At 45.8% G+C, this 26,851-nt stretch overlaps 3 protein-coding genes and 1 pseudogene across 3 annotated transcripts; 2 read left to right on the top strand and 2 right to left on the bottom strand.

Annotated features, from left to right (window-relative positions):
* Nucleotides 1–1,840: 1,840 nt before the first annotated feature.
* On the top strand, nucleotides 1,841–2,612 carry LOC147962159 (uncharacterized). Its single transcript, XM_087535655.1, has one exon. It carries the CDS (start codon nucleotides 1,845–1,847, stop codon nucleotides 2,610–2,612), a length of 768 nt encoding a protein of 255 aa, XP_087391781.1. The 5' UTR covers nucleotides 1,841–1,844.
* Nucleotides 2,613–2,630: 18 nt separating this feature from the next.
* On the top strand, nucleotides 2,631–5,565 carry LOC147962158 (uncharacterized). Its single transcript, XM_087535654.1, has one exon. It carries the CDS (start codon nucleotides 2,631–2,633, stop codon nucleotides 4,659–4,661), a length of 2,031 nt encoding a protein of 676 aa, XP_087391780.1. The 3' UTR covers nucleotides 4,662–5,565.
* A 17,117-nt stretch (nucleotides 5,566–22,682) lies between these two features.
* Nucleotides 22,683–23,715, bottom strand: LOC147962157 (uncharacterized). Its single transcript, XM_087534072.1, has one exon. It carries the CDS (start codon nucleotides 23,544–23,546, stop codon nucleotides 22,683–22,685), a length of 864 nt encoding a protein of 287 aa, XP_087390198.1. The 5' UTR covers nucleotides 23,547–23,715.
* Nucleotides 23,716–23,946: 231 nt separating this feature from the next.
* LOC147962156 (UPF0481 protein At3g47200-like) lies at nucleotides 23,947–26,550 on the bottom strand (annotated as a pseudogene).
* Nucleotides 26,551–26,851: the final 301 nt, after the last annotated feature.

The following is a 26,851-nucleotide window of genomic DNA, read 5'->3' as shown; positions in this document are numbered from 1 at the left end:
GAATAATAATAAGCATGTCGCTTAGTCTGCACTTACACTGGTGATTGCTGTTGAATTTAGCAGAAAGAATTTGATGCACCTACTGTTGAGAGCGACAATACAGATAGGAGAAAGGTGGATGGGCGTGGAGGCAACACTTGTGAATTCAGTTCGAGAGATGGCGATGTTGCTGGGTCAGATCCAGATGGAGGAAACGTGATGGGATTGAAGAGGATGTAGTTGAGAGAAGAAACAACACATGCAAGATTGCAGGAAATCGGCACAACAAGAGCTCCGAGTCTCCAGCCGCCCTGCAACGAATTGACAACCAGAGCAAAGGAACTAAAAAAAGAAAAAGAAAGAAGAGCAGCAGATCATAAGGCTACGCAGAGCACCCGAGTTCAAATGTGGAAGGGAACAACCCCGCTCAGATGCGCCGTTAGACGGCTGCACGCGGCACCAGCAATTTCTCCCCTTCCTATATCACATCACACCTGCAGTGAACCAACACACCACATCGAGGAACTATTGGAGAGAAGGCAGACAACGCGGACCAGTAGCACCTCGCCGCCGGTTCCCCTCCAATGGCCTAGCGCACCACGCCGACGCCGCCCGCCCGTCTCCTAGGTACAGCCACAGCTACACGTAATGGGTAAGGACCCTTTTTTTTAGGCAATTTGGAAGAACCCAGATGCAAGCCGCTTGTCATAGGGAATTAAGTCAGCCCGTCTAGCCCACTTTGATCACCCGCTGTCCAATGGGTCCCATGCGATTTTCACACCCTCGATTCACCAGATCGCTCCATTTCGAGGGAGCTTAGTAACTCTAGAGATTTTGTTGGAAAGATCGCAACATAAATTTTAACCTTTGCTGCGTTTGGACTAGACGTCCACGATCCAGTGTAAAAACTAGAAACCACTACTCATTCTAGTGGATTGGACCAACCTTTCCTTTGGCACATTACTACTCTGCTCTTAATAGGCTTTCCTCTGTTTTGTTGTTCCTCCATTTCATAGCTGCAACCAAAGCATCTTCTATTCTTACTTCCGTAGGGATTCACTCTTTCAATCTTATGTTTTCCATATTTCCAGCTCGAGAAGGGAAGGCGCGGATAATCAAGAAAAAAGGAATGCTCTGGGCTTCGAAGCTGACAATATCTATTTTGAATAACCACTGACTCATGATACAAACTTCAGGTACAAACCACTGACAGTGTGATTAGATACGTCACACAATATAAATAAATCTAGAAAAAAGTCCATTTTACTCCCCTGAACAAAGTGGGTGGTTCACTTTACCCCCTGATCTATATTTTGGTTCCTTCTACACCCCAAACAAAACCAAACCAGACGAAAAACCCCCCCGGCTGGTTTGTCTCCATTGGATGCTGATGTGGCACAGTCAATGGGTGGTTTTGACCGCGGTGGGGCCTACTCGTCAGGTTGGACTGTTACACGCTGCCGTTCCCCGTTGCGTTCTGGATCAGACAGAGATCGAAATCCCTTTCTTCTTCTCCCCCATGTCGCCGTCGATGGCTCCCTCGGGGCAGCGCTGAACTCCGACCAGCAACGGTGGTCGGAGTCTTGGTGGTGGCGGCGGCGGCGGTGCAACCCGTCAATCTTCCCCGACCTTTTCCTTCTCCCACGGCCGCTCTCTCCCCAGTCCTCAAACCCTAGGTCGACGGCTCTGTCGATGCGGCGGCGGCGGCTGTTGCGGTCTGTCTGATTTCGCGGCGGCGCAGACGAACTGAGGTGAGTCCCATCCCTCCAATCCCCTTCCCTTGGTGTACTTACTCTGCTCTAGTTAGCTGCTGTATGTAGGTTCTAATTGAAGATTGAACATTGTTTTAATCTGTAGGTTAAGCAATGGATCAACTAGATTGGTTAGGCATCCGTTTCTTTTACAATGGCCAATTTGAGAAGTCAAACAAGCAATTGTCATATGTTGGTGGTAATATACAACTCACATCTGTTGAGAGGTACAATATATCCTTAGCTACTGTCAGGGAGCAGTTAGCAGATATAAAGATGGCCTATCATGGTGAAGAGCTAACAGAGAAGCACAGGCTTTACTGGTTGTTTCCTGGAAAAAATGTTAGAGATGGGTTGAGACGACTGGACACTGATAGAAATGTGTTCTTCATGGATAGGTGTATTACAGATTGTGGGGTTGTGGATGTGTATGTGAATTATGAAGATGATGTTGATGAAGATGGACAGAACAGTGTGTCTGATATTGGAGAGAAAGAGGAAGAGGAAACTAATGCTGCAATTGAAGAAGACAAGACAGAAGAGAAGAGTGACAGTGATTGGGAAGATGAGCATGACAATTGCTCTGCTGAGGATGACCTGGAGCACAGTTCAGAGGCAGATGTGGATGAGCCTGACAAGATTGAGTATGCTATACAAGATGAATTGCAACCTGAAACTGGAAATGTTCCTGAAGTAGATGTTGCACCTGATGAAATAAGTGATGAATGTGCAGATCTTGATTGGTGCCCTAAAGATGAAGACAGTTCAGGTGAAGATGATGAGGCAGAGGAGCTCAGAAAGCATGCTAAGGAAGTGCTCAGAAAGATCAGAATGGGGTTGCCACTTGATGAAGAGAAGGAAGTGAAAGAAAGTACAGCATAGTTAATTCCTTTTGATGAAATGGATGAAGGAAATGACACTCCATACATGGATTCCAGTGAGGAATACAGTTATGATGAGGATGAGCATGGAAATTCATTTAGGATGAAATCAAGATTTCCAAGATTTGATAGCAAGGCTGCAATTCCAATATTCAGTTTGGGCATGACATTTAGAGGAAGAAGTCAGTTCAAGAGGGCACTCGTGAAGTATGGCCTGGCTATGAAGAGGCATATTTGCTTTGTAAAAGATGAGGCTGGTAGGATTAGGGCAAAATGTTCTTGGCCTAAGTGTCCTTGGTTGATTTATGGTGCAAAGAGGAGCTCAAATGATTGGTTTCAAGTCATAACACTTGTTGACAACCACATATGCCCACAGAGGAGAGACAACAGATTGGTTACTGCACCTAGAATTGCAGACAAGTATGAGAGAATTATGAAGGCAAATCCAGGATGGAAAGTGAAATCTATTAAGGCCACTGTCAGATTAGAGATGTTTGCAGATGTGCATGTTTCCAAAATAAAGAAAGCAAAAGCAATAGTCAGAAAGAGAGTTAGAGAAGCAATGCATGAAGAATATGCCAGGGTGTTTGATTATCAGCTAGAAATATTGAGGAGCAATCCAGGAAGCACTGTGGCAGTTGTGCTTAATCCAAAAGAAACTGCACCAGTTTTTCAGAGATTGTATGTGTGCTTTCAGGCTTGCAAGAGAGGTTTCATAGAAGGGTGCAGGAAAGTAGTGGGTTTGGATGGCTACTTCTTTAAGGGGGCTCAAAGTGGAGAGCTACTCTGTGCTCTTGGAAGAGATGCAAATGGGCAAATGTATCCCATTGCTTGGGCGGCAGTTGAGGTGGAAAATAAGGACTCTTGGTTTTGGTTTATGGCATTGTTAAATAAAGACTTGGAGATTTCAAATCAAGGTGAAGGCTGGGTGTTTATATCAGATCAGCAGAAAGGTCTAATCAATGCAATTTCAAAGGTTGTACCAAGAGCCGAACACAGAAATTGTGCTAGGCACATTTATGCTAACTGGAAGAAAAAACATAGGGACCAGAAATACCATAAGAGATTTTGGGCTTGTGCAAAGTCTTCTAACAGAGTTCAGTTTAATTTGAACAGGGCAAAGCTTGCTCAGCTCACACCAGAAGGAGCAAGAGACATGATGCAGGCTGGGCCTGAACATTGGTGTAGAGCATGGTTCAAAGAAGGATCATTCTGTGATTCAGTCGACAACAATATGTGTGAAAGTTTTAACAATTGGATAGTGGAATATAGAGGTCTTCCGATCATCAGTATGTTTGAAGCCATCAGAGCAAAGGTGACAGTTAGGATTCAAGTTAATAGAGCTATGCCTGCCAATTGGAATGGAACAATTTGTCCCAAAATCCTCAAAAAGGTGAACAAGTTGATACAACTTACTGAGAAGTGTGAGACAATATGGAATGGAAAAGATGGATATGAGGTGAAGTTAGGACAGCATGGATTCAAAGTTGACTTGCAAGCAGGAACATGTTCTTGTAGATACTGGCAATTGTCAGGAATTCCATGTGTTCATGCTCTAGCAGCTTCACAGTGTGGCCCTGATGACATAGATTCACTTATTGCACCTTGCTACAGAATTGAAGCTTACAACAAGACATATGAACATGTCATGATGCCAATGGAGGGCATGCCTAGCTGGCCAATATCTGACAGACCTAGACCATTAGTTCCAAGCTATGTGCAAATGCCTGGGAGGCCCAGGACAGAGAGAATAAGAGGTGGAGATGAGCCTCCTAAGCATGCACACAAACTCTCCAAGATTGGAACTAAGATCAAGTGTAGTTTATGTGGAAATCCTGGGCACAACATGAGGAAATGCAATACTAACCCCAACAAGGGAAAGTACAAGAATAGGAAGAGGAAAAAAGAAACAAAAGTGTGTAATGATTTTTACATATGTTTAATTTCTATATGTTTTGTACTTGTGAAATTGCAGCAATGTGAAACACCTAACAACTGTTACTTTTCTGTGTTGTGTAGGAAAATCCTCCAAGGACATCTCAAAGAGTAGCAAATGAAACTGCTACAGCCCAGTCTTCACAGCATGCATCTCAAACATCACAGCAAGCTGCAGGAGGGAGAGCCCAGTCTTCACAGCAAGCTACAGGAGGGACAACACAGCCTTCACAGCAAGCTACAGGAGGGACAGCACAGCCTAGAAGGGGAAGGCCTCCAAAGCAAGCAAACAGAACAGCTGGTGCTAGTTCTAGTCAGAGAAGGAGGAAATCTACCAGGGTTAGCATGTTTGATGAACTGAGGGGTTAAGCAGGAAAATTTCTGTTGTTTAGAGCCTTCAAATTGTGTTTGTTGTTGTTTGATGAACTTGTGTTTGTTGCTGTTAAACTGCACAATTTCTTTTTGAGGAACTAGTGTTTGTTGCTGTTAAACTGCACAATTTCTTTTTGAGGAACTAGTGTTTGTTACTGCTAAGCTACATAATTTATGTTTAGTTGAATGCTACTGTTTACTATGTTCTCTTTTGAAAGAAATTTCCTTTCGATAGAAGCTTGGCAAAATATGTTCACTTTTGGCACAAACAAATAAGCTCACAATTGTACCATTTCACAAGACAACATAGTACCAGCACATTACACAAATATTTGGGACAATTTTGACAGTACAGTTGCTTCACCACAACAACGAGCATAAAATAGAACTGAACACACAGTACAACACTACAGATTGTTAACACAGTACAACAAACCAAGTGGAAAGCCAAAGTGCCAAATATAACAAGACACAAACTCAAAATCCTTCATCACCGTCAGTGCCGTCGATCTTGCCCAGCACAGTCTTGAAGATATGCTTGCGAGTCAGGTCCTCGCCTTCTCCTGGCAGCCACTCATCAGGCAGTCCTTCAGCAAGCAGAGGACCACGATCAACAACCTCCTTCATGTGGCAAATGACAGGATACAGTAAGTGTAGGGTTTCGTAGTAATTTCAAAATTTTCCTACGCTCACGCAAGATCATGGTGATGCATAGCAACGAGAGGGGAGAGTATGATCTACGTACCCTTGTAGATCGACAACGGAAGCATTTAGTTGATGTAGTCGTACGTCTCCACGGCCCGACCGATCAAGCACCGAAACTACGGCACCTCCGAGTTCTAGCACACGTTCAGCTTGATGACGATCCCCAGACTCCGATCCAGCAAAGTGTCGGGGAAGAGTTCCGTCAGCACGATGGCGTGGTGACGATCTTGATGTACTACTGCAGCAGGGCTTCGCCTAAGCACCGCTACAATATTATCGAGGACTATGGTGGAAGGGGGCACCGCACACGGCTAAGAATATGATCACGTGGATCAACTTGTGTTTCTCTGGTGTGCCCCTGCCTCCGTATATAAAGGCTCAAGGGGGGGGGGGGGTGCGGCCGGCCTAGGAGAGGCGCGCCAGGAGGAGTCCTACTCCCTCTGGGAGTAGGATTCCCCCCCAATCCTAGTTGGAATAGGATTCGCGGAGGGGGGAAAAGAGAGAGGGGGGCCGGCCCCCTCTCCTTGTCCTATTCGGACCAAGGGAGGGGAGGGGCGTGCAGCCCATCTAGGGCTGTCCCTTATCTTTTCCACTAAGGCCCACTTAGGCCCATATAGCTCCCGGGGGGTTCCGGTAACCTCCCGGTACTCCGGAAAAATCCCGATTTCACCCGGAACACTTCCGATATCCAAACATAGGCTTCCAACATATCAATCTTTATGTCTCGACCATTTCGAGACTCCTCGTCATGTCCGTGATCACATCCGGGACTCCGAACAACCTTCGGTATATCAAAATGTATAAACTCATAATATAACTATCATCGTAACCTTAAGCGTGCGGACCCTACGGGTTCGAGAACAATGTAGACATGACCGAGACACGTCTCCGGTCAATAACCAATAGCGGAACCTGGATGCTCATATTGGCTCCTACATATTCTATGAAGATCTTTTTGTTGGGGAACGTAGCAGAAATTCAAAATTTTCCTACGTATCACCAAGATCTATCTATGGAGAAACCAGCAACGAGGGGAAGGAGAGTGCATCTACATACCCTTGTAGATCGCTAAGCGGAAGCGTTCAAGTGAACGGGGTTGATGAAGTCGTACTCGTCGTGATTCAAATCACCGATGATCAAGTGCCGAACGCACGGCACCTCCGCGTTCAACACACGTACAGCCCGGTGACGTCTCCCATGCCTTGATCCAGCAAGGAGAGAGGGAGAGGTTGATGGAGATCCAACAGCACGACGGCGTGGTGGAAGTAGCGGGATTCCAACAGGGCTTCGCAAAGCGCTGCGGGACGAGGTAGATGTGTCACGGGAGGGAGAGGGAGGCGCCAGGCCTTAGATTGGTTTGCTCCTCCTTTTTCCCCACTATATATAGGGCCAAGGGAGAGGGGGAGGCGCAGCCCTTTTCCCTTCCTCCAAGGAAGGGTGCGGCCAAGGGTGGGGAGGAGTCCATCCTCCCCAAGGCACCTCGGAGGTGCCTTCCCCTTTTAGGACTCTCCTCTTTTCCCATCTCTTGGCGCATGGGCCTCTTGGGGCTGGTGCCCTTGGCCCATATAGGCCAAGGCACACCCCCTACAGCCCATGTGGCCCCCCGGGGCAGGTGGCCCCACCCGGTGGACCCCCGGGACCCTTCCGGTGGTCCCGGTACAATACCGGTGACCCCGAAACTTGTCCCGATGGCCGAAATAGCACTTCCTATATATAATTCTTTACCTCCGGACCATTCCGGAACTCCTCGTGACGTCCGGGATCTCATCCGGGACTCCGAACAACATTCGGGTTACCGCATACTAATATCTCTACAACCCTAGCGTCACCGAACCTTAAGTGTGTAGACCCTACGGGTTCGGGAGACATGCAGACATGACCGAGACGTTCTCCGGTCAATAACCAACAGCGGGATCTGGATACCCATGATGGCTCCCACATGTTCCATGATGATCTCATCGGATGAACCACGATGTCAATGACTTAATCAATCCCGTATACAATTCCCTTTGTCTATCGGTATGTTACTTGCCCGAGATTCGATCGTCGGTATCCATATACCTTGTTCAATCTCGTTACCGGCAAGTCTCTTTACTCGTTCCATAACACATCATCCCATGATCAACTCCTTGGTCACATTGCACATATGATGATGTCCTACCGAGTGGGCCCAGAGATACCTCTCCGTTTACACGGAGTGACAAATCCCAGTCTCGATTCGTGCCAACCCAACATACACTTTCGAAGATACCTGTAATGCACCTTTATAGTCACCCAGTTACGTTGTGACGTTTGATACACCCAAAGCACTCCTACGGTATCCGGGAGTTGCACAATCTCATGGTCTAAGGAAATGATACTTGACATTAGAAAAGCTTTAGCATATGAACTATACGATCTTTGTGCTAGGCTTAGGATTAGGTCTTGTCCATCACATCATTCTCCTAATGATGTGATCCCGTTATCAACGACATCCAATGTCCATGGTTAGGAAACCGTAACCATCTATTGATCAACGAGCTAGTCAACTAGAGGCTTACTAGGGACATATTATGGTCTATGTATTCACACGTGTATTACGATTTCCGGATAATACAGTTATAGCATGAATAAAGACAATTATCATGAACAAGGAAATATAATAATAACCAATTTATTATTGCCTCTAGGGCATATTTCCAACAGTCTCCCACTTGCACTAGAGTCAATAATCTAGTTCACATCGCCATGTGATTAACACTCACAGGTCACATCGCCATGTGACTACCACCCAAGAGTTTACTAGAGTCAGTAGTCTAGTTCACATCACTATGTGATTAACACTCAATGAGTTTTAGGTTTGATCATGTTGCTTGTGAGAGAGGTTTTAGTCAACGGGTCCGAACCTTTCAGATTCGTGTGTGCTTTACAAATCTCTATGTCATCTCCTAGATGTAGCTACCACGCTCTATTTGGAGCTATTCCAAATAACTGTTCTACTTGGAGCTATTCTAAATTGTTGCTCCATTATACGTATCCGGTATCTCTACTCAGTGCTATCCGGATAGGTGTTAAGCTTGCATCGACGTAACCCTTTACGACGAACTCTTTTTACCACCTCCATAACCGAGAAACTTCCTTAGTCCACTAGTCACTAAGGATAACTTTGACCGCTGTCCTGTGATCCATTCTTGAATCACTCTGGTACCCCTTGACTGACTCATGGCAAGGCACACTTCAGGTGCGGTACACAACATAGCATACTGTAGAGCCTATGTCTTAAGCATAGGGGACGACCTTCGTCCTTTCTCTCTATTCTGCCGCGGTCGAGCTTTAAGTCTTAACTTCATACCTTACAACTCAGGCAAGAACTCCTTCTTTGACTGATCCATCTTGAACACCTTCAAGATCACGTCAAGGCATGTGCTCATTTGAAAGTACTATTAAGCGTTTTGATCTATCCTTATAGATCTTGATGCTCAATGTTCAAATAGCTTAATCCAGGTTTTCATTGAAAAACACTTTCCAAATATCCCTATATGCTTTCCAGAAATTCTACATCATTTCTGATCCATAATATGTCAACAACATATACTCATCAGAAATTCTATAGTGCTCCCACTCACTTCTTTGGAAATACCAGTTTCTCATAAACTTTGTATACACCCAAAATCTTTGATCATCTCATCAAAGCATACATTCCAACTCCGAGATGCTTACTCCAGTCCTCAGAAGGATTGCTGGAGCTTTGCATACTTATTAGCATCTTTCAGGATTGACAAAACCTTCCGGTTGTATCACATACAACCCTTCCTCAAGAAAATGTCGTCGAGGAAACAATGTTTTGACATCCTATCTGCAAGATTTCATAAATAATGCAGTAGTCGCTAATATAATTCCAACAGACTCTTAGCATCGCTACGAGTGAGAAAGTCTCACCGTAGTCAACTCCTTGAACTTGTCGGAAAACATCTTAACGACAAGTCGAGCTTTCTTAATGGTGACATTTACCATCATTGTCCGTCTTCCTTTTAAAATCCATCTATACTCAACAGCCTTACGACCATCAAGTAGTTCTTCCAAAGTATACACTTTGTTTTCATATATGGATCCTCTCTCGGATTATATGGCCTTGAGCCATTTATTGGAATCCAGGCCCACCATCGCTTCTCCATAGCTTGTAGGTTCATTGTTGTCTAGCAACATGACTTCCAAGACAGGATCACGTACCACTCTGAAGTAGTACTCATCCTTGTCATCCTACGAGGTTTGGTAGTGACTTGATCTGAAGTTTCATGATCACTATCATAAGCTTCCACTTCAATTGGTGTAGGTGCCACAGGAACAACTTCCTGTGCCCTGCCACACACTAGTTGAAGAGACGGTTCAATAACCTCATCAAGTCTCCACCATCCTCCCACTCAATTCTTTCGAGAGAAACTTTTCCTCGAGAAAGGACCCGATTCTAGAAACAATCCCTTATTGCTTTCGGATCTGAGACAGGAGGTATACCCAACTGTTTTGGGTGTCCTATGAAGATGCATTTATCCGCTTTGGGTTCGAGCTTATCAGCCTGAAGCTTTTTCACATAAGCGTCGCAGCCCCAAACTTTTAAGAAATGACAGCTTAGGTTTCTCTAAACCATAGTTCATACGGTGTCATATCATCGGAATTACGTGGTGCCCTATTTAAAGTGAATGTGGTTGTCTCTAATGCCTAACCCATAAACTATCGTGGTAATTCGATAAGAGACATCATGGTATGCATCATATCTAATAGGGTGCAGTTATGATGTTCGGACACACCATCATACTATGGTGTTCCAGGCTGTATCAGTTGTGAAACAATTTCCACAATGTCTTAATTCTGTGCCAAACTCGTAATTCAGATATTCATCTCTATGATCATATCATAGATATTTTATCCTCTTGTCACGACGATCTTTCAACTTCACCCTGAACTTACTTGAACCTTTCAATAATTCAGACTCGTGATTCATCAAGTAAATATACTCAACATCTACTCAAATCATCTGTGAAGTAAAACATAACGATATCCACTACATGCCTCAGCACTCATTGGATTGCACACATCAAAATGTATTACTTCCAACAAGTTGCTTTCTAGTTCCATTTTACTGAAAACGAGGCTTTCAGTCATCTTGCCCATGTGGGGTGATTTGCATGTCTCAAGTGATTCAAAATCAAGTGAGTTCAAACGGTCCATTTGCATGGAGTTTATTCATGCATATACACCAATAGACACGGTTCGCATGTCTCAAACTTTTCAAAAATGAGTGAGCCCAAAGATCCATCAACATGGAGCTTCTTCATGCGTTTTATACCGATATGACTTACGTGGCAGTGCCACAAGTAGGTGGTACTATCATTACTATCTTTTGGCATGAACATGTGTATCACTACGATCGAGATTCAATAAACCATTCATTTTAGGTGTAAGACCATTGAAGGTATTGTTCAAATAAACAGAGTAACCATTATTCTCCTTAAATGAATAACCGTATTGCGATAGACATAATCCAGTCATGTCTATGCTCAACGCAAACACCAAATAACAATTATTTAGGTTTTAATACCAATCTCGATGGTAGAGGGAGCGTACGATATTTGATCAACCTTGGAAATACTTCCAACACATATCGTCATCTCACCTTTAGCTAGTCTCCGTTTATTCCGTAGCTTTTATTTCGAGTTACTAACACTTAGCAACTGAACCGGTATCTAATACCCTGGTGCTACTAGGAGTACTAGTAAAGTACACATCAACACAATGTATATCCAATATACTTCTATCGACCTTGCCAACCTTCTTATCTACCAAGTATCTAGGGTAATTCTGCTCCAGTGGCTGTTCCCCTTATTACAGAAGCACTCAGTCTCGGGTTTGGGTTCAACCTTGGGTTTCTTCACTAGAGCAGCAGCTGAATTGCCGTTTCATGAAGTATCCCTTCTTGCCCTTGCCCTTCTTGAAACTAGTGGTTTCACCAACCATCAACAATTGATGCTCCTTCTTGATTTCTACTTTCGTGGTGTCAAACATCGCGGATATCTCAAGGATCATCATATATGTCCCTGATATATCATAGTTCATCACGAAGCTCAAGCAGCTTGGTGGTAATGACTTCGGAGAAACATCACTATCTCATCTGGAAGATTAACTCCCACTTGATTCAAGTGATTGTTGTACTCAGACAATCTGAGCACAAGCTCAACAATTGAGCTTTTCTCCCTTAGTTCGCAGGCTAAGAAAATCGTCGGAGGTCTTATACCTCTTGACGTGGGCACGAGCCTGAAATCCCAATTTCATCCCTCAAAACATCTCATATGTTTCGTGACGTTTCAAAAAACGTCTGTGGTGCCTCAACTCTAAACCGTTTAACTGAACTATCACGTAGTTATCAAAACGTGTATGTCAGATGTTCGCAACATCCACAGACAACGTTCGAGGTTCAGCACACTGAGCGGTGCATTAAGGACATAAGCCTTCTAAGAAGCAATGAGGACAATCCTCAGTCTACGGACCTAGTCCGCATAATTGCTACTATCAACTTTCAACTAATTTTTCTCTAGGAACATATCTAAACAGTAGAACTGAAACGTGAGCTACGACATAATTTGCAAAACCCTTTTGACTATGTTCAGGATAATTAAGTTCATCTTATGAACTCCCACTTAGATAGACATCCCTCTAGTCATCTAAGTGATTACATGATCCGAGTGAGCTAGGCCGTGTCCGATCAACACGTGAGACGGACTAGTCAACGTCGGTGAACATCTTCATGTTGATCGTATCTTCTATACGACTCATGCTCGACCTTTCGGTCTCTGTGTTCCGAGGCCATGTCTTCACATGCTAGGCTCGTCAAGTTAACCCTAAGTGTTTTTGCATGTGTAAAACTTCTTACACCCGTTGTATGTGAACGAAAGGATCTATCACACCCGATTAACACGTGGTGCTTCGAAGCGACGAACTGTAGCAACGGTGCACAGTTAGGGGAGAACACTTCTTGAAATTGTTGTAAGGGATCATCTTATTTACTACCATTGTTTCTAAGCAAATAAGATGTATAAACATGATAAACATCACATGCAATCAAATAATAGTGACATGATATGGCCAATATCATATAGCTCCTTTGATCTCCATCTTGGGGCTCCATGATCATCTTGTCACCGGCATACTCATCGACATATAAGTTGTGATTCCTTTGACAAGAACATGATCAATCTCATACATCACATATATCATTCATCACATCCTTTTGGCCATATCACATCACATAGAATACCCTGCAAAAACAAGTTAGACGTCCTCTAATTGTTGTTTGCATGTTTTACGTGGCTGCTATGGGTTTCTAGCAAGAACGTTTCTTACCTACGCAAAACCACAACGTGATATGCCAATTGCTATTTACCCTTCATAAGGACCCTTTTCATCGAATCCGATTCGACTAAAGTGGGAGAGACAGACACCCGCCAGCCACCTTATGCAACTAGTGCATGTTTGTCGGTGGAACCGGTCTCACGTAAGAGTACGTGTAAGGTTGGTCCGGACCGCTTCATCCCACGATGCCGCCGAATCAAGATAAGACTAGTAACGGCAAGCATATTGAACAAAATCAACGCCCACAACTACTTTGTGTTCTACTCGTGCATAGAATCTACGCAATAGACCTAGCTCATGATGCCACTGTTGGGGAACGTAGCAGAAATTCAAAATTTTCCTACGTATCACCAAGATCTATCTATGGAGAAACCAGCAATGAGGGGAAGGAGAGTGCATCTACATACCCTTGTAGATCGCTAAGCGGAAGCGTTCAAGTGAACGGGGTTGATGAAGTCGTACTCGTCGTGATTCAAATCACCGATGATCAAGTGCCGAACGCACGGCACCTCCGCGTTCAACACACGTACAGCCCGGTGACGTCTCCCATGCCTTGATCCAGCAAGGAGAGAGGGAGAGGTTGATGGAGATCCAACAGCACGACGGCGTGGTGGAAGTAGCGGGATTCCAACAGGGCTTCGCAAAGCGCTGCGGGACGAGGTAGATGTGTCACGGGAGGGAGAGGGAGGCGCCAGGACTTAGATTGGTTTGCTCCTCCTTTTCCCCCACTATATATAGGGCCAAGGGAGAGGGGGAGGCGCAGCCCTTGCCCCTTCCTCCAAGGAAGGGTGCGGCCAAGGGTGGGGAGGAGTCCATCCTCCCCAAGGCACCTCGGAGGTGCCTTCCCCTTTTAGGACTCTCCTCTTTTCCCATCTCTTGGCGCATGGGCCTCTTGGGGCTGGTGCCCTTGGCCCATATAGGCCAAGGCACACCCCCTACAGCCCATGTGGCCCCCCGGGGCAGGTGGCCCCACCCGGTGGACCCCCGGGACCCTTCCGGTGGTCCCGGTACAATACCGGTGACCCCGAAACTTGTCCCGATGGCCGAAATAGCACTTCCTATATATAATTCTTTACCTCCGGACCATTCCGGAACTCCTCGTGACGTCCGGGATCTCATCCGGGACTCCGAACAACATTCGGGTTACCGCATACTAATATCTCTACAACCCTAGCGTCACCGAACCTTAAGTGTGTAGACCCTACGGGTTCGGGAGACATGCAGACATGGCCGAGACGTTCTCCGGTCAATAACCAACAGCGGGATCTGGATACCCATGATGGCTCGCACATGTTCCATGATGATCTCATCGGATGAACCACGATGTCAATGACTTAATCAATCCCGTATACAATTCCCTTTGTCTATCGGTATGTTACTTGCCCGAGATTCGATCGTCGGTATCCATATACCTTGTTCAATCTCGTTACCGGCAAGTCTCTTTACTCGTTCCATAACACATCATCCCGTGATCAACTCCTTGGTCACATTGCGCATATGATGATGTCCTACCGAGTGGGCCCAGAGATACCTCTCCGTTTACACGGAGTGACAAATCCCAGTCTCGATTCGTGCCAACCCAACAGACACTTTCGGAGATACCTGTAATGCACCTTTATAGTCACCCAGTTACGTTGTGACGTTTGATACACCCAAAGCACTCCTACGGTATCCGGGAGTTGCACAATCTCATGGTCTAAGGAAATGATACTTGACATTAGAAAAGCTTTAGCATATGAACTATACGATCTTTGTGCTAGGCTTAGGATTAGGTCTTGTCCATCACATCATTCTCCTAATGATGTGATCCCGTCATCAACGACATCCAATGTCCATGGTTAGGAAACCGTAACCATCTATTGATCAACGAGCTAGTCAACTAGAGGCTTACTAGGGACATATTATGGTCTATGTATTCACACGTGTATTACGATTTCCGGATAATACAGTTATAGCATGAATAAAGACAATTATCATGAACAAGGAAATATAATAATAACCAATTTATTATTGCCTCTAGGGCATATTTCCAACACTTTTATCGGTCAGACCGCATAACAACATACGTTGTTCCCTTTGTCATCAGTATGTTACTTGCCCGAGATTCGATCGTCGGTATCCCATACCTAGTTCAATCTCGTTATCGGCAAGTCTCTTTACTCGTTCTGTAATACATCATCCCACAACTAACTCATTAGTTGCAATACTTGCAAGGCTTAAGTGATGTGCATTACCGAGAGGGCCCAGAGATACCTCTCCGATAATCGGAGTGACAAATCCTAATCTCGAAATACGCCAACCCAACATGTACCTTTGGAGACACCTGTAGAGCTCCTTTATAATCACCCAGTTATGTTGTGACGTTTGGTAGCACACAAAGTGTTCCTCTGGCAAACGGGAGTTGCATAATCTCATAGTCATAGGAACATGTATAAGTCATGAAGAAAGCAATAGCAACATACTAAACGATCGGGTGCTAAGCTAATGGAATGGGTCATGTCAATCAGATCATTCAACTAATGATGTGATCCTGTTAATCAAATGACAACTCTTTGTCCATGGTTAGGAAACATAACCATCTTTGATTAACAAGCTAGTCTAGTAGAGGCATACTAGTGACACTCTGTTTGTCTATGTATTCACACATGTATTATGTTTCCGGTTAATACAATTCTAGCATGAATAATAAACTTTTATCATGATATAAGTAAATAAATAATAACTTTATTATTGCCTCTAGGGCATATTTCCTTCAGTCTCCCACTTGCACTAGAGTCAATAATCTAGATTACACAGTAATGATTCTAACACCCATGGAGCCTTGGTGCTGATCATGTTTTGCTCGTGGAAGAGGCTTAGTCAACGGGTCCGCAACATTCAGATCCGTATGTATCTTGCAAATCTCTATGTCTCCCACCTGGACTAGATCCCGGATGGAACTGAAGCGTCTCTTGATGTGCTTGGTTCTCTTGTGAAATCTGGATTCCTTCGCCAAGGCAATTGCACTAGTATTGTCACAAAAGATTTTCATTGGACCCGATGCACTAGGTACGACACCTAGATCGGATATGAACTCCTTCATCCAGACTCCTTCATTTGCTGCTTCCGAAGCAGCTATGTATTCCGCTTAACACGTAGATCCCGCCACGGCGCTTTGTTTAGAACTGCACCAACTGACAGCTCCACCGTTTAATGTAAACACGTATCCGGTTTGCGATTTAGAATCGTTCGGATCAGTGTCAAAGCTTGCATCAACGTAACCGTTTACGATGAGCTCTTTGTCACCTCCATATAAGAGAAACATATCCTTAGTCCTTTTCAGGTACTTCAGGATGTTCTTGACCGCTGTCCAGTGATCCACTCCTGGATTACTTTGGTACCTCCCTGCTAGACTTATAGCAAGGCACACATCAGGTCTGGTACACAGCATTGCATACATGATAGAGCCTATGGCTGAAGCATAGGGAACTTCTTTCATCTTCTCTCTATCTTCTGCAGTGGTCGGGCATTGAGTCCGACTCAACTTCACACCTTGTAACACAGGCAAGAACCCTTTCTTTGCTCGATCCATTTTGAACTTCTTCAAAATCTTGTCAAGGTATGTGCTTTGTGAAAGTCCAATTAAACGTCTTGATCTATCTCTATAGATCTTTATGCCTAATATGTAAGCAGCTTCACTGAGGTCTTTCATTGAAAAACTCTTATTCAAGTATCCCTTTATGCTATCCAGAAATTCTATATCATTTCCAATTAGTAATATGTCATCCACATATAATATCAGAAATGCTACAGAGCTCCCACTCACTTTCTTGTAAATACAGGCTTCTCCAAAAGTCTGTATAAAACCAAATGCTTTAATCACACTATCAAAGCGTTTATTCCAACTCCGAGAGGTTTGCACCAGTCCATAAATGGATCGCTGGAGCTTGCACACTCTGTTAGCTCCCTTTGGATTGACAAAACCTTCCGGTTGCATCATATACAACTCTTCTTCCAGAAATCCATTCAGGAATGCAGTTTTGACATCCATCTGCCAAATTTCATAATCATAAAATGCGGCAATTGCTAACATGATTCGGACAGACTTAAGCATCGTTACGGGTGAGAAGGTCTCATCGTAGTCAATCCCTTGAACTTGCCGAAACCCTTTTGCGACAAGTCGAGCTTTGTAGACAGTAATATTACCGTCGGCGTCAGTCTTCTTCTTGAAGATCCATTTATTCTCAATTGCTTGCCGATCATTGGGCAAGTCAACCAAAGTCCACACTTTGTTCTCATACATGGATCCCATCTCAGATTTCATGGCTTCAAGCCATTTTGCGGAATCTGGGCTCACCATCGCTTCTTCATAGTTCGTAGGTTCATCATGATCTAGTAGCATGACTTCCAGAATAGGATTACCGTACCACTCTGGTGCGGATCTTACTCCGGTTGATCTACGAGGTTCAGTAGTATCTTGTTCTGAAGTTTCATGATCATTATCATTAGCTTCCTCACTAATTGGTGTAGGTGTCACAGAAACAGTTTTCTGTGATGCACTACTTTCCAATAAGGGAGCAGGTACAGTTACCTCGTCAAGTTCTACTTTCCTCCCACTCACTTCTTTCGAGAGAAACTGCTTCTCTAGAAAGTTTCCGAACTTAGAAACAAAAGTCTTGCCTTCGGATCTGTGATAGAAGGTGTATCCAATAGTCTCCTTTGGATATCCTATGAAGATACATTTCTCCGATTTGGGTTCGAGCTTATCAGGTTGAAGCTTTTTCACATAAGCATCGCAGCCCCAAACTTTCAGAAACGACAACTTTGATTTCTTGCCAAACCATAGTTCATAAGGCATCGTCTCAATGGATTTTGATGGTGCCCTATTTAACGTGAATGCGGCCGTCTTTAGAGCGTATCCCCAAAACGATAGCGGTAAATCAGTAAGAGACATCATAGATCGCACCATATCTAGTAAAGTATGATTACGACGTTCGGACACACCATTACGCTGTGGTGTTCCGGGTGGCGTGAGTTGCGAAACTATTCCGCATTGTTTCAAATGTACACCAAACTCGTAACTCAAATATTCTCCTCCATGATCAGATCGTAGAAACTTTATTTTCTTGTTACGATGATTTTCAACTTCACTCTGAAATTCTTTGAACTTTTCAAATGTCTCAGACTTATGTTTCATTAAGTAGATATACCCATATCTTCTTAAGTCATCTGTGAAGATGAGAAAATAACGATATCCGCCACGAGCCTCAATATTCATCGGACCACATACATCTGTATGTATGATTTCCAACAAATCTGTTGCTCTCTCCATAGTACCGGAGAATGGTGTTTTAGTCATCTTGCCCATGAGGCATGGTTCGCAAGTACCAAGTGATTCATAATCAAGTGGTTCCAAAAGTCCATCAGTATGGAGTTTCTTCATGCGCTTTACACCGATATGACCTAAACGGCAGTGCCACAAATAAGTTGCACTATCATTATCAACTCTGCATCTTTTGGTTTTAACATTATGAATATGTGTGTTACTATTATTGAGATTTAATAATAATAGACCACTCTTCAAGGGTGCATGACCATAAAAGATATTACTCATATAAATAGAACAACCATTATTCTCTGATTTAAATGAATAACCGTCTCGCATCAAACAAGATCCAGATACAATTTTCATGCTTAACGCTGGCACCAAATAACAATTATTTAGGTCTAATATTAATCCCGAAGGTAGATGTAGAGGTAGCGTGCCGACTGCGATCACATCGACTTTGGAACCGTTTCCCACGCGCATCGTCACCTCGTCCTTAGCCAATCTTCGCTTAATCCGTAGTCCCTGTTTCGAGTTGCAAATATTAGCAACAGAACCAGTATCAAATACCCAGGTGCTACTGCGAGCTCTAGTAAGGTACACATCAATAACATGTATATCACATATACCTTTGTTCACCTTGCCATCCTCTTATCCGCCAAATACTTGGGGCAGTTCCGCTTCCAGTGACCAGTTTGCTTGCAGTAGAAGCACTCAGTTTCAGGCTTAGGTCCAGACTTTGGTTTCTTCTCTTGAGCAGCAACTTGCTTGCTGTTCTTCTTGAAGTTCCCCTTCTTCTTCCCTTTGCCCTTTTTCTTGAAACTAGTGGTCTTGTTGACCATCAACACTTGATGCTCCTTTTTTATTTCTACCTCCGCAGCTTTCAGCATTGCGAAGAGCTCGGGAATAGTCTTATTCATCCCTTACATATTATAGTTCATCACGAAGCTCTTGTAGCTTGGTGGCAGTGATTGGAGAATTCTGTCAATGACGCAATCATCTGGAAGATTAACTCCCATTTGAATCAAGTGATTATTATACCCAGACATTTTGAGTATATGCTCACTGACAGAACTGTTCTCCTCCATCTTGCAGCTATAGAACTTATTGGAGACTTCATGTCTCTCAATCCGGGCATTTGCTTGAAATATTAACTTCAACTCTTGGAACATCTCATATGCTCCATGACGTTCAAAACGTCGTTGAAGTCCCGGTTCTAAGTCGTAAAGCATGGCACACTGAACTATCGAGTAGTCATCAGCTTTGCTCTGCCAGACGTTCACAACATCTGGTGTTGCTCCAGCAGCAGGCCTGGCACCCAGCGGTGCTTCCAGGACGTAATTCTTCTGTGCAGCAATGAGGATAATCCTCAAGTTACGGACCCAGTCCGTGTAATTGCTACCATCATCTTTCAACTTTGCTTTCTCAAGGAACGCATTAAAATTCAACGGAACAACAGCACGGGCCATTTATCTACAATCATACATAAACAAGCAAGATACTATTAGGTACTAAGTTCATGATAAATTAGGTTCAATTAATCATATTACTTAAAGAACTCCCACTTAGATAGATATCCCTCTAATCCTCTAAGTGATTACGTGATCCAAATCAACTAAACCATGTCCGATCATCACGTGAGGTGGAGTAGTTTCATTGGTGAACATCACTATGTTGATCATATCTACTATATGATTCATGCTCGACCTTTCGGTCTCCGTGTTCCGAGGCCATATCTGTATATGCTTGGCTTGTCAAGTATAACCTGAGTATTCCGCGTGTGCAACTGTTTTGCACCCGTTGTATTTGAACGTAGAGCCTATCACACCCGATCATCACGTGGTGTCTCAGCACGAAGAACTTTCGCAACGGTGCATACTCAGGGAGAACACTTCTTGATAATTTAGTGAGAGATCATCTTATAATGCTACCGTCAATCAAAGCAAGATAAGATGCATAAAAGATAAACATCACATGCAATCAATATAAGTGATATGATATGGCCATCATCATCTTGTGCTTGTGATCTCCATCTCCGAAGCACCGTCATGATCACCATCGTCACCGGCGCGACACCTTGATCTCCATCGTAGCATCATTGTCGTCTCGCCAATCTTATGCTTCCACGACTATCGCTACCGCTTAGTGATAAAGTAAAGCATTACAGCGCGATTGCATTGCATACAATAAAGCAACAACCATATAGCTCCTGCCGGTTGCCGATAACTCGGTTACAAAACATGATCATCTCATACAATAAAATTTAGCATCATGTCTTGACCATATCACATCACAACATGCCCTGCAAAAACAAGTTAGACGTCCTCTACTTTGTTGTTGCATGTTTTACGTGGCTGCTACGGGCTTAAGCAAGAACCAATCTTACCTACGCATCAAAAACCACAACGATAGTTTGTCAAGTTGGTGTTGTTTTAATCTTCGCAAGGACCGGGCGTAGCCACACTCAGTTCAACTAAAGTTGGAGAAACTGTCACCCGCAAGCCACCTATGTGCAAAGCACGTCGGGAGAACCGGTCTCGCGTAAGCGTACGCGTAATGTCGGTCCGGGCCGCTTCGTCCAACAATACCGCCGAACCAAAGTATGACATGCTGGTAAGCAGTATGACTTATATCGCCCACAACTCACTTGTGTTCTACTCGTGCATATAACATCAACATATAAAACCTAGGCTCGGATGCCACTGTAGGGTTTCGTAGTAATTTCAAAATTTTCCTATGCTCACGCAAGATCATGGTGATGCATAGCAACGAGAGGGGAGAGTATGATCTACGTACCCTTGTAGATCGACAACGGAAGCGTTTAGTTGATGTAGTCGTACGTCTCCACGGCCCGACCGATCAAGCACCGAAACTACGGCACCTCCGAGTTCTAGCACACGTTCAGCTCGATGACGATCCCCGGACTCCGATCCAGCAAAGTGTTGGGGAAGAGTTCCGTCAGCACGACGGCGTGGTGACGATCTTGATGTACTACTGCAGCAGGGCTTCGCCTAAGCACCGCTACAATATTATCGAGGACTATGGTGGATGGGGGCACCGCACACGGCTAAGAATATGATCACGTGGATCAACTTGTGTTTCTCTGGGGTGCCCCTGCCTCCGTATATAAAGGCTCAAGGGGGGGGGGGTGCGGCCGGCCTAGGAGAGGCGCGCCAGGAGGAGTCCTACTCCCTCTGGGAGTAGGATTCCCCCCCCCCCCAATCCTAGTTGGAATAGGATTCGCGGAGGGGGGAAAAGAGAGAGGGGGGCCGGCCCCCTCTCCTTGTACTATTCAGACCAAGGGAGGGGAGGGGCGCGCGGCCCATCTAGGGCTGTCCCTTCTCTTTTCCACTAAGGCCCACTTAGGCCCATATAGCTCCCGGGGGGTTTCGGTAACCTCCCGGTACTCCGGAAAAATCCCGATTTCACCCGGAACACTTTCGATATCCAAACATAGGCTTCCAATATATCAATCTTTATGTCTCGACCATTTCGAGACTCCTCGTCATGTCCGTGATCACATCCGGGACTCCGAACAACCTTCGGTATATCAAAATGTATAAACTCATAATATAACTGTCATCGTAACCTTAAGCGTGCGGACCCTACGGGTTCGAGAACAATGTAGACATGACCGAGACACGTCTCCGGTCAATAACCAATAGCGGAACCTGGATGCTCATATTGGCTCCTACATATTCTACGAAGATCTTTTATCGGTCAGACCGCATAACAACATACGTTGTTCCCTTTGTCATCGGTATGTTACTTGCCCGAGATTCGATCGTTGGTATCCCATACCTAGTTCAATCTCGTTACCGGAAAGTCTCTTTACTCGTTCTGTAATACATCATTCCGCAACTAACTCATTAGTTGCAATGCTTGCAAGGCTTAAGTGATGTGCATTACCGAGAGGGCCCAGAGATACCTCTCCGACAATCGGAGTGACAAATCCTAATCTCGAAATACGCCAACCCAACATGTACCTTTGGAGACACCTGTAGAGCTCCTTTATAATCACCCAGTTACGTTGTGACGTTTGGTAGCACACAAAGTGTTCCTCTGGCAAACGGGAGTTGCATAATCTCATAGTCATACGAACATGTATAAGTCATGAAGAAAGCAATAGCAACATACTAAACGATCGGGTGCTAAGCTAATGGAATGGGTCATGTCAATCAGATCATTCAACTAATGATGTGATCCTGTTAATCAAATGACAACTCTTTGTCCATGGTTAGGAAACATAACCATCTTTGATTAACAAGCTAGTCTAGTAGAGGCATACTAGTGACACTCTGTTTGTCTATGTATTCACCCATGTATTATGTTTCCGGTTAATACAATTCTAGCATGAATAATAAACTTTTATCATGATATAAGGAAATAAATAAATACTTTATTATTGCCTCTAGGGCATATTTCCTTCAGTAAGCTGTTCTTCTTCCTCGGCGACGACGGTCCGTATTCACCCAATTCGAATTGCATTGCTTCATACTCATCCATGGACTCGGGTGGCTTGTTTGTCAGCTTCGGCTCAGGTATCTCCACTGTCACCACCTTGCCAACAAAGGAAGGGTCACGAAGCCACGCCATGACCTCAAGCTCGCGGCGGCTTGCCGGCGGCAGGATCTCGATCAGCTCGCCACCCAGCTGCTTGAGAACATCTTTCACGGACGCCGTCGTCCAGGCCTGGTTTGGGAGGCCTTCAAAGCCGAGCTTGCTCTTGTACTTCAGAGCACCTGGCTGAGATCGAACCATTCTGCACCAACGCGAAAACTGAATCCAACGCCGGCAACACTTGATCTTCATTGATGAAAGGAGCACCTCAGAGCAATTCTCCTCCGTCGAGAAGGTCAGCCACAGGTCATGTGGTGGGCACGCGAACTCGACGACCACCTCGGATGGCACCACCCCGCAATGCTGCTGCAAGATCGCCAGCATGGCTGCCGACGTCACTGTCTGCTCGCCGTCTCCGACCGCAGTTGCCAGAAGCACGTGCCGCCCGAAGCGCAGCTCCAGCGCATCCATGGCCGGAGTGCGGGAGATCAGGACATGGCTCGCCTCTCGACGGAGCTCCGGCTCTCCCAGCCGCCACACCTCCTGCGGGAACCGGCGTTCCAGCAAGCTACAGCTCGCCTGGGCTACTGCGACGACCGGGGCCGCGCCTCCATCGCCGGCGGTGCTCACGGCGTCCGGCGACACGGTGGTGGAGCTCACGCTGCCGCCGCCCATGGAGAATAGGGTTAGGTATTTGGACTGGGAAGGGGGGATTTCTGATCCAGATCGCAACGGGGAACGACAGCTCTATAACAGTCCAACCTGACAAGTAGGCCCCACCGCGGTCAAAACCGCCCTTTGACTGTGCCACATCAGCATCCAATGGAGACAAACCAGCCAGGGGGGTTTTTCGTCCGGTTTGGTTTTGTTTGGGGTGTAGAAGGAACCAAAATATAGATCAGGGGATAAAGTGAACCACCTACTTTGTTCAGGGAAGTAAAATGGACTTTTTTCATAAATCTAATGAGGGATCAAACCAAGGTGGGTGTGATAGGGATAATTTTGCACACAGAGACCGTACGACATTGATGACACCGCAATAAACACGAAACAGTAGAAATCAGAGATCAATTTAACAGACACACATGGTTCATCGGAATTGCTACGGCTGATGCTGCTTGAGACTCATCAAGGTTCTGAAGATGCCCACGAGCACACCAACAATAGAGAGCACGGTGACAATCGTCTTGAAGTTTTTGTATACAAACCTATGCACGGCGATACTCACAGGCCTTTCACGCTTCAACTTCTCAATCTTTCCTGTGATGACGAAGTAGCGGTGGCCAAGCCGTAGGTGGCGGGCGAGGCCCTTGAAGAAAACAAGCAGTTCATGGTCACTGAAGAAACTGCCAACGATGTGCTTAGATCGCAGCTCGTGCACGTCCTCTTCCTTGTCCATGAGCATTGCAAGGTTGGAGATGTACGAGCTGATGACGAAGCCATCTGCTGGATATGTGGTGGACACGCAGGCCTCATAAGCTGCCATGTTGACGAGCCAGCATGCATTGGCATCATTTATAAACAATGGTGTCAATGAGAGCTGGCCGCCGAAGATAAGGTCTCTTTGCATGCTCATGTCTGCAAACCATGTCTTGCTGTTGGCGGTCAGCTTGATTCCGATTTCCGCGAGCTCAGTCGCACTGCTGGCTAATGAGGAGCAAGTGAGATCGTGAGTATGATCTTTTCCAGTCATATCGCCAATCAGATGGGGAGGAGCCCAAGGAGATGTGGCGGCCTGTATATCTTGAGTTCGTCCTCAGAAACCCTTGCACCATTTGAATCCGAATCTGATAAATATTGTGGGGTGATATCAAAATTTTCCGCAAAACAAATAACAAAATCATACACTGGAGATGGTATAAAGAAGTCCACAAGAGCCTCGAGGACCAACCAAGGGAGCTGATTCTCCAGCAGGAACATATCTCTTAGCATGCAGAGTGAATTGCGAAAAACCACCACATTGAAGCGTAGGTTTGCAGGAAAGATTTTTCTACGAATTTGTGTCAGAAAACATTGATTTTAGTCCTAATCTTTTGCAAAAAACACTGATCAACCGTTTTATGCATTTTAACCTCGATTATGACATGTGGGGCCTTGGTATTTTTGCATAGTCACCCTTTGGGTAAAAGTACAAAACGCAATCAGCTCCTTGGTGAATTTGGGCTGCCCAGAGAGCAGAGCAGCAGCACGCCGGCCATGGCTAATGGGTCTCGTCACCTGGAATGGGAGCAGAGAGCACGGCCGCGGCACAAGCGTATCCTTAAGGCGCAGGCGAGCCTGCTCTTGCTGGCGCGGACGCTGAGCAAGGGCGCCAGAGGTTGAGCCCGAGGCGCGCAACCCGCTCGGCGGCGGTGGACGCGAAGCCCCTGCTGAACTTGGCGGCGAGGATGGCGCTTGCGTCTGCTCCGGCAGGTCGCCGCACCGGGCGGTCGCGTAGACAAGCCCTGTCGCCGCCTCCCGCCGTGGCTCGCCGCGGAGTAGCACGCGGTCCGGGTGGCCTACCTGAAGCAGCTGCCCCGACCACCACTCCGCCTCTAGCGCGCCGACCAGACTACCTCCTATCGCTGCCACCCACGTCTTGTGCCACCACATGCCAGATCTGGCCGGGTCCGATGTTCCCCGCCTCCACAACCCACGTCCAAGGACGGCCTGCGCCAGGATCCGGTGGGCCCAGTCTCCACCACGCCTCGTCCCTCCTCCTCCCCGTCAAGGCGAGTCAAGCTTGGCATGGCGGGCCGAGCTGCGCGTCGGGGTCGTAGCTGGGAAGGGAGGTGGCAGCGCTGGGAGGGCGGGGGCGCGCCGGGAGGGAGGTGGTGGCGCTGGGAGGCGGGGGCGCATTGGGAGGGAGGTGGCGGCGCTGGGAGGCGGGGGCGCGCCGGAGGGAGGTGGAGGAGCAGGGAGAGGGTAGTTTTTTAGGGAAGAATTTTTTAGGGAGGGGAGGACGTTTCGGCAAAAAGACCGTTAGCCACATCAGCAAATAGTGGGCTCCATCTGTCATAATCATCATCAAATGGACTAAAGCCATCAACTAGTGTTTTCTGCAAAAGATTAGGCTAATAATTAGTGTTTTCGGGCACAAATTTGTAGAAGAGTTTTTTCTGTAAACCTACGCTCGCTTCAATGTGGTGGTTTTTTGCAATTCACTCTAGCATGCACGGTCCCGTGGACATGGTCATCCGACTGTACAATAAAGCATATTGGCAATCCATGTCCATATAGTGCAGCAGATAGCAACCATCTAGGAACATCATTACCGCAAATTCTTCGACGGTGAACTTGGCCACTGCATCATGGGCGTAGCAGCTGCGGGCTTCCCCAGCAATGGAGAGGATCTTGCCGTAGACCTCCTCAACTGAGTGGCCTGACTTCTCGCACAAGTAGTGGGCCGCTGCGTGCTTCAACTCCTCCGTCTCCAGCAGATGCGATGAGCCATGATGGTACGGGCCAAGGGACACGAAGCTGGGGATGATGTAGCGTTCGTCGACCCCCTGCCGTAACCCTCGTGGGAACCTGTGGATCTTGGTTCCAAGCTTGGAGAAGTCGGCCTCCAGTCTCTCTCTCGTATTCTTCACTATCTCTTGGATTTGGATAGCAGTAGGCTCTTGGATTTGGGTAGTAGCAGTCTCTTCCATTTGGATAGTAGTAGTGTTCATGGCGCCAACACTGTATGGAGGTAAGGTTTTGGGCTGTACCTAGTTGATCTGACATTCTCAGCATGTATGGCCAACTATATATATTCACAGGTACGTATACATACGTACGACACTATTTCATGCCTTACAGATATTTTCCCTCTTATTTTGTACACCACTAAAAGCTACTCCCAGTGATCCGATGCTCCCATGATGGAGCTTCCTTTTGTTGCACATACAAAAGTGTTCTTGCCATGCATGCGTATAATGCGTCCTCTGCTCCGTGTGAATTCTTATCCAAACTTTCCATTGGCAAAATCATTCCAAGATTTCTTTTGATTCGAGCAA

This window comes from Triticum urartu, chromosome 7A, assembly GCF_056163025.1.
Source record: "Triticum urartu cultivar PI428250 chromosome 7A, HENAU_Tu73, whole genome shotgun sequence".
Lineage (NCBI taxonomy): Eukaryota > Viridiplantae > Streptophyta > Magnoliopsida > Poales > Poaceae > Triticum > Triticum urartu.
The sequence above is the reverse complement of the archived record's forward strand: the minus strand, read 5'-3'. Positions and strand labels throughout refer to the sequence as shown.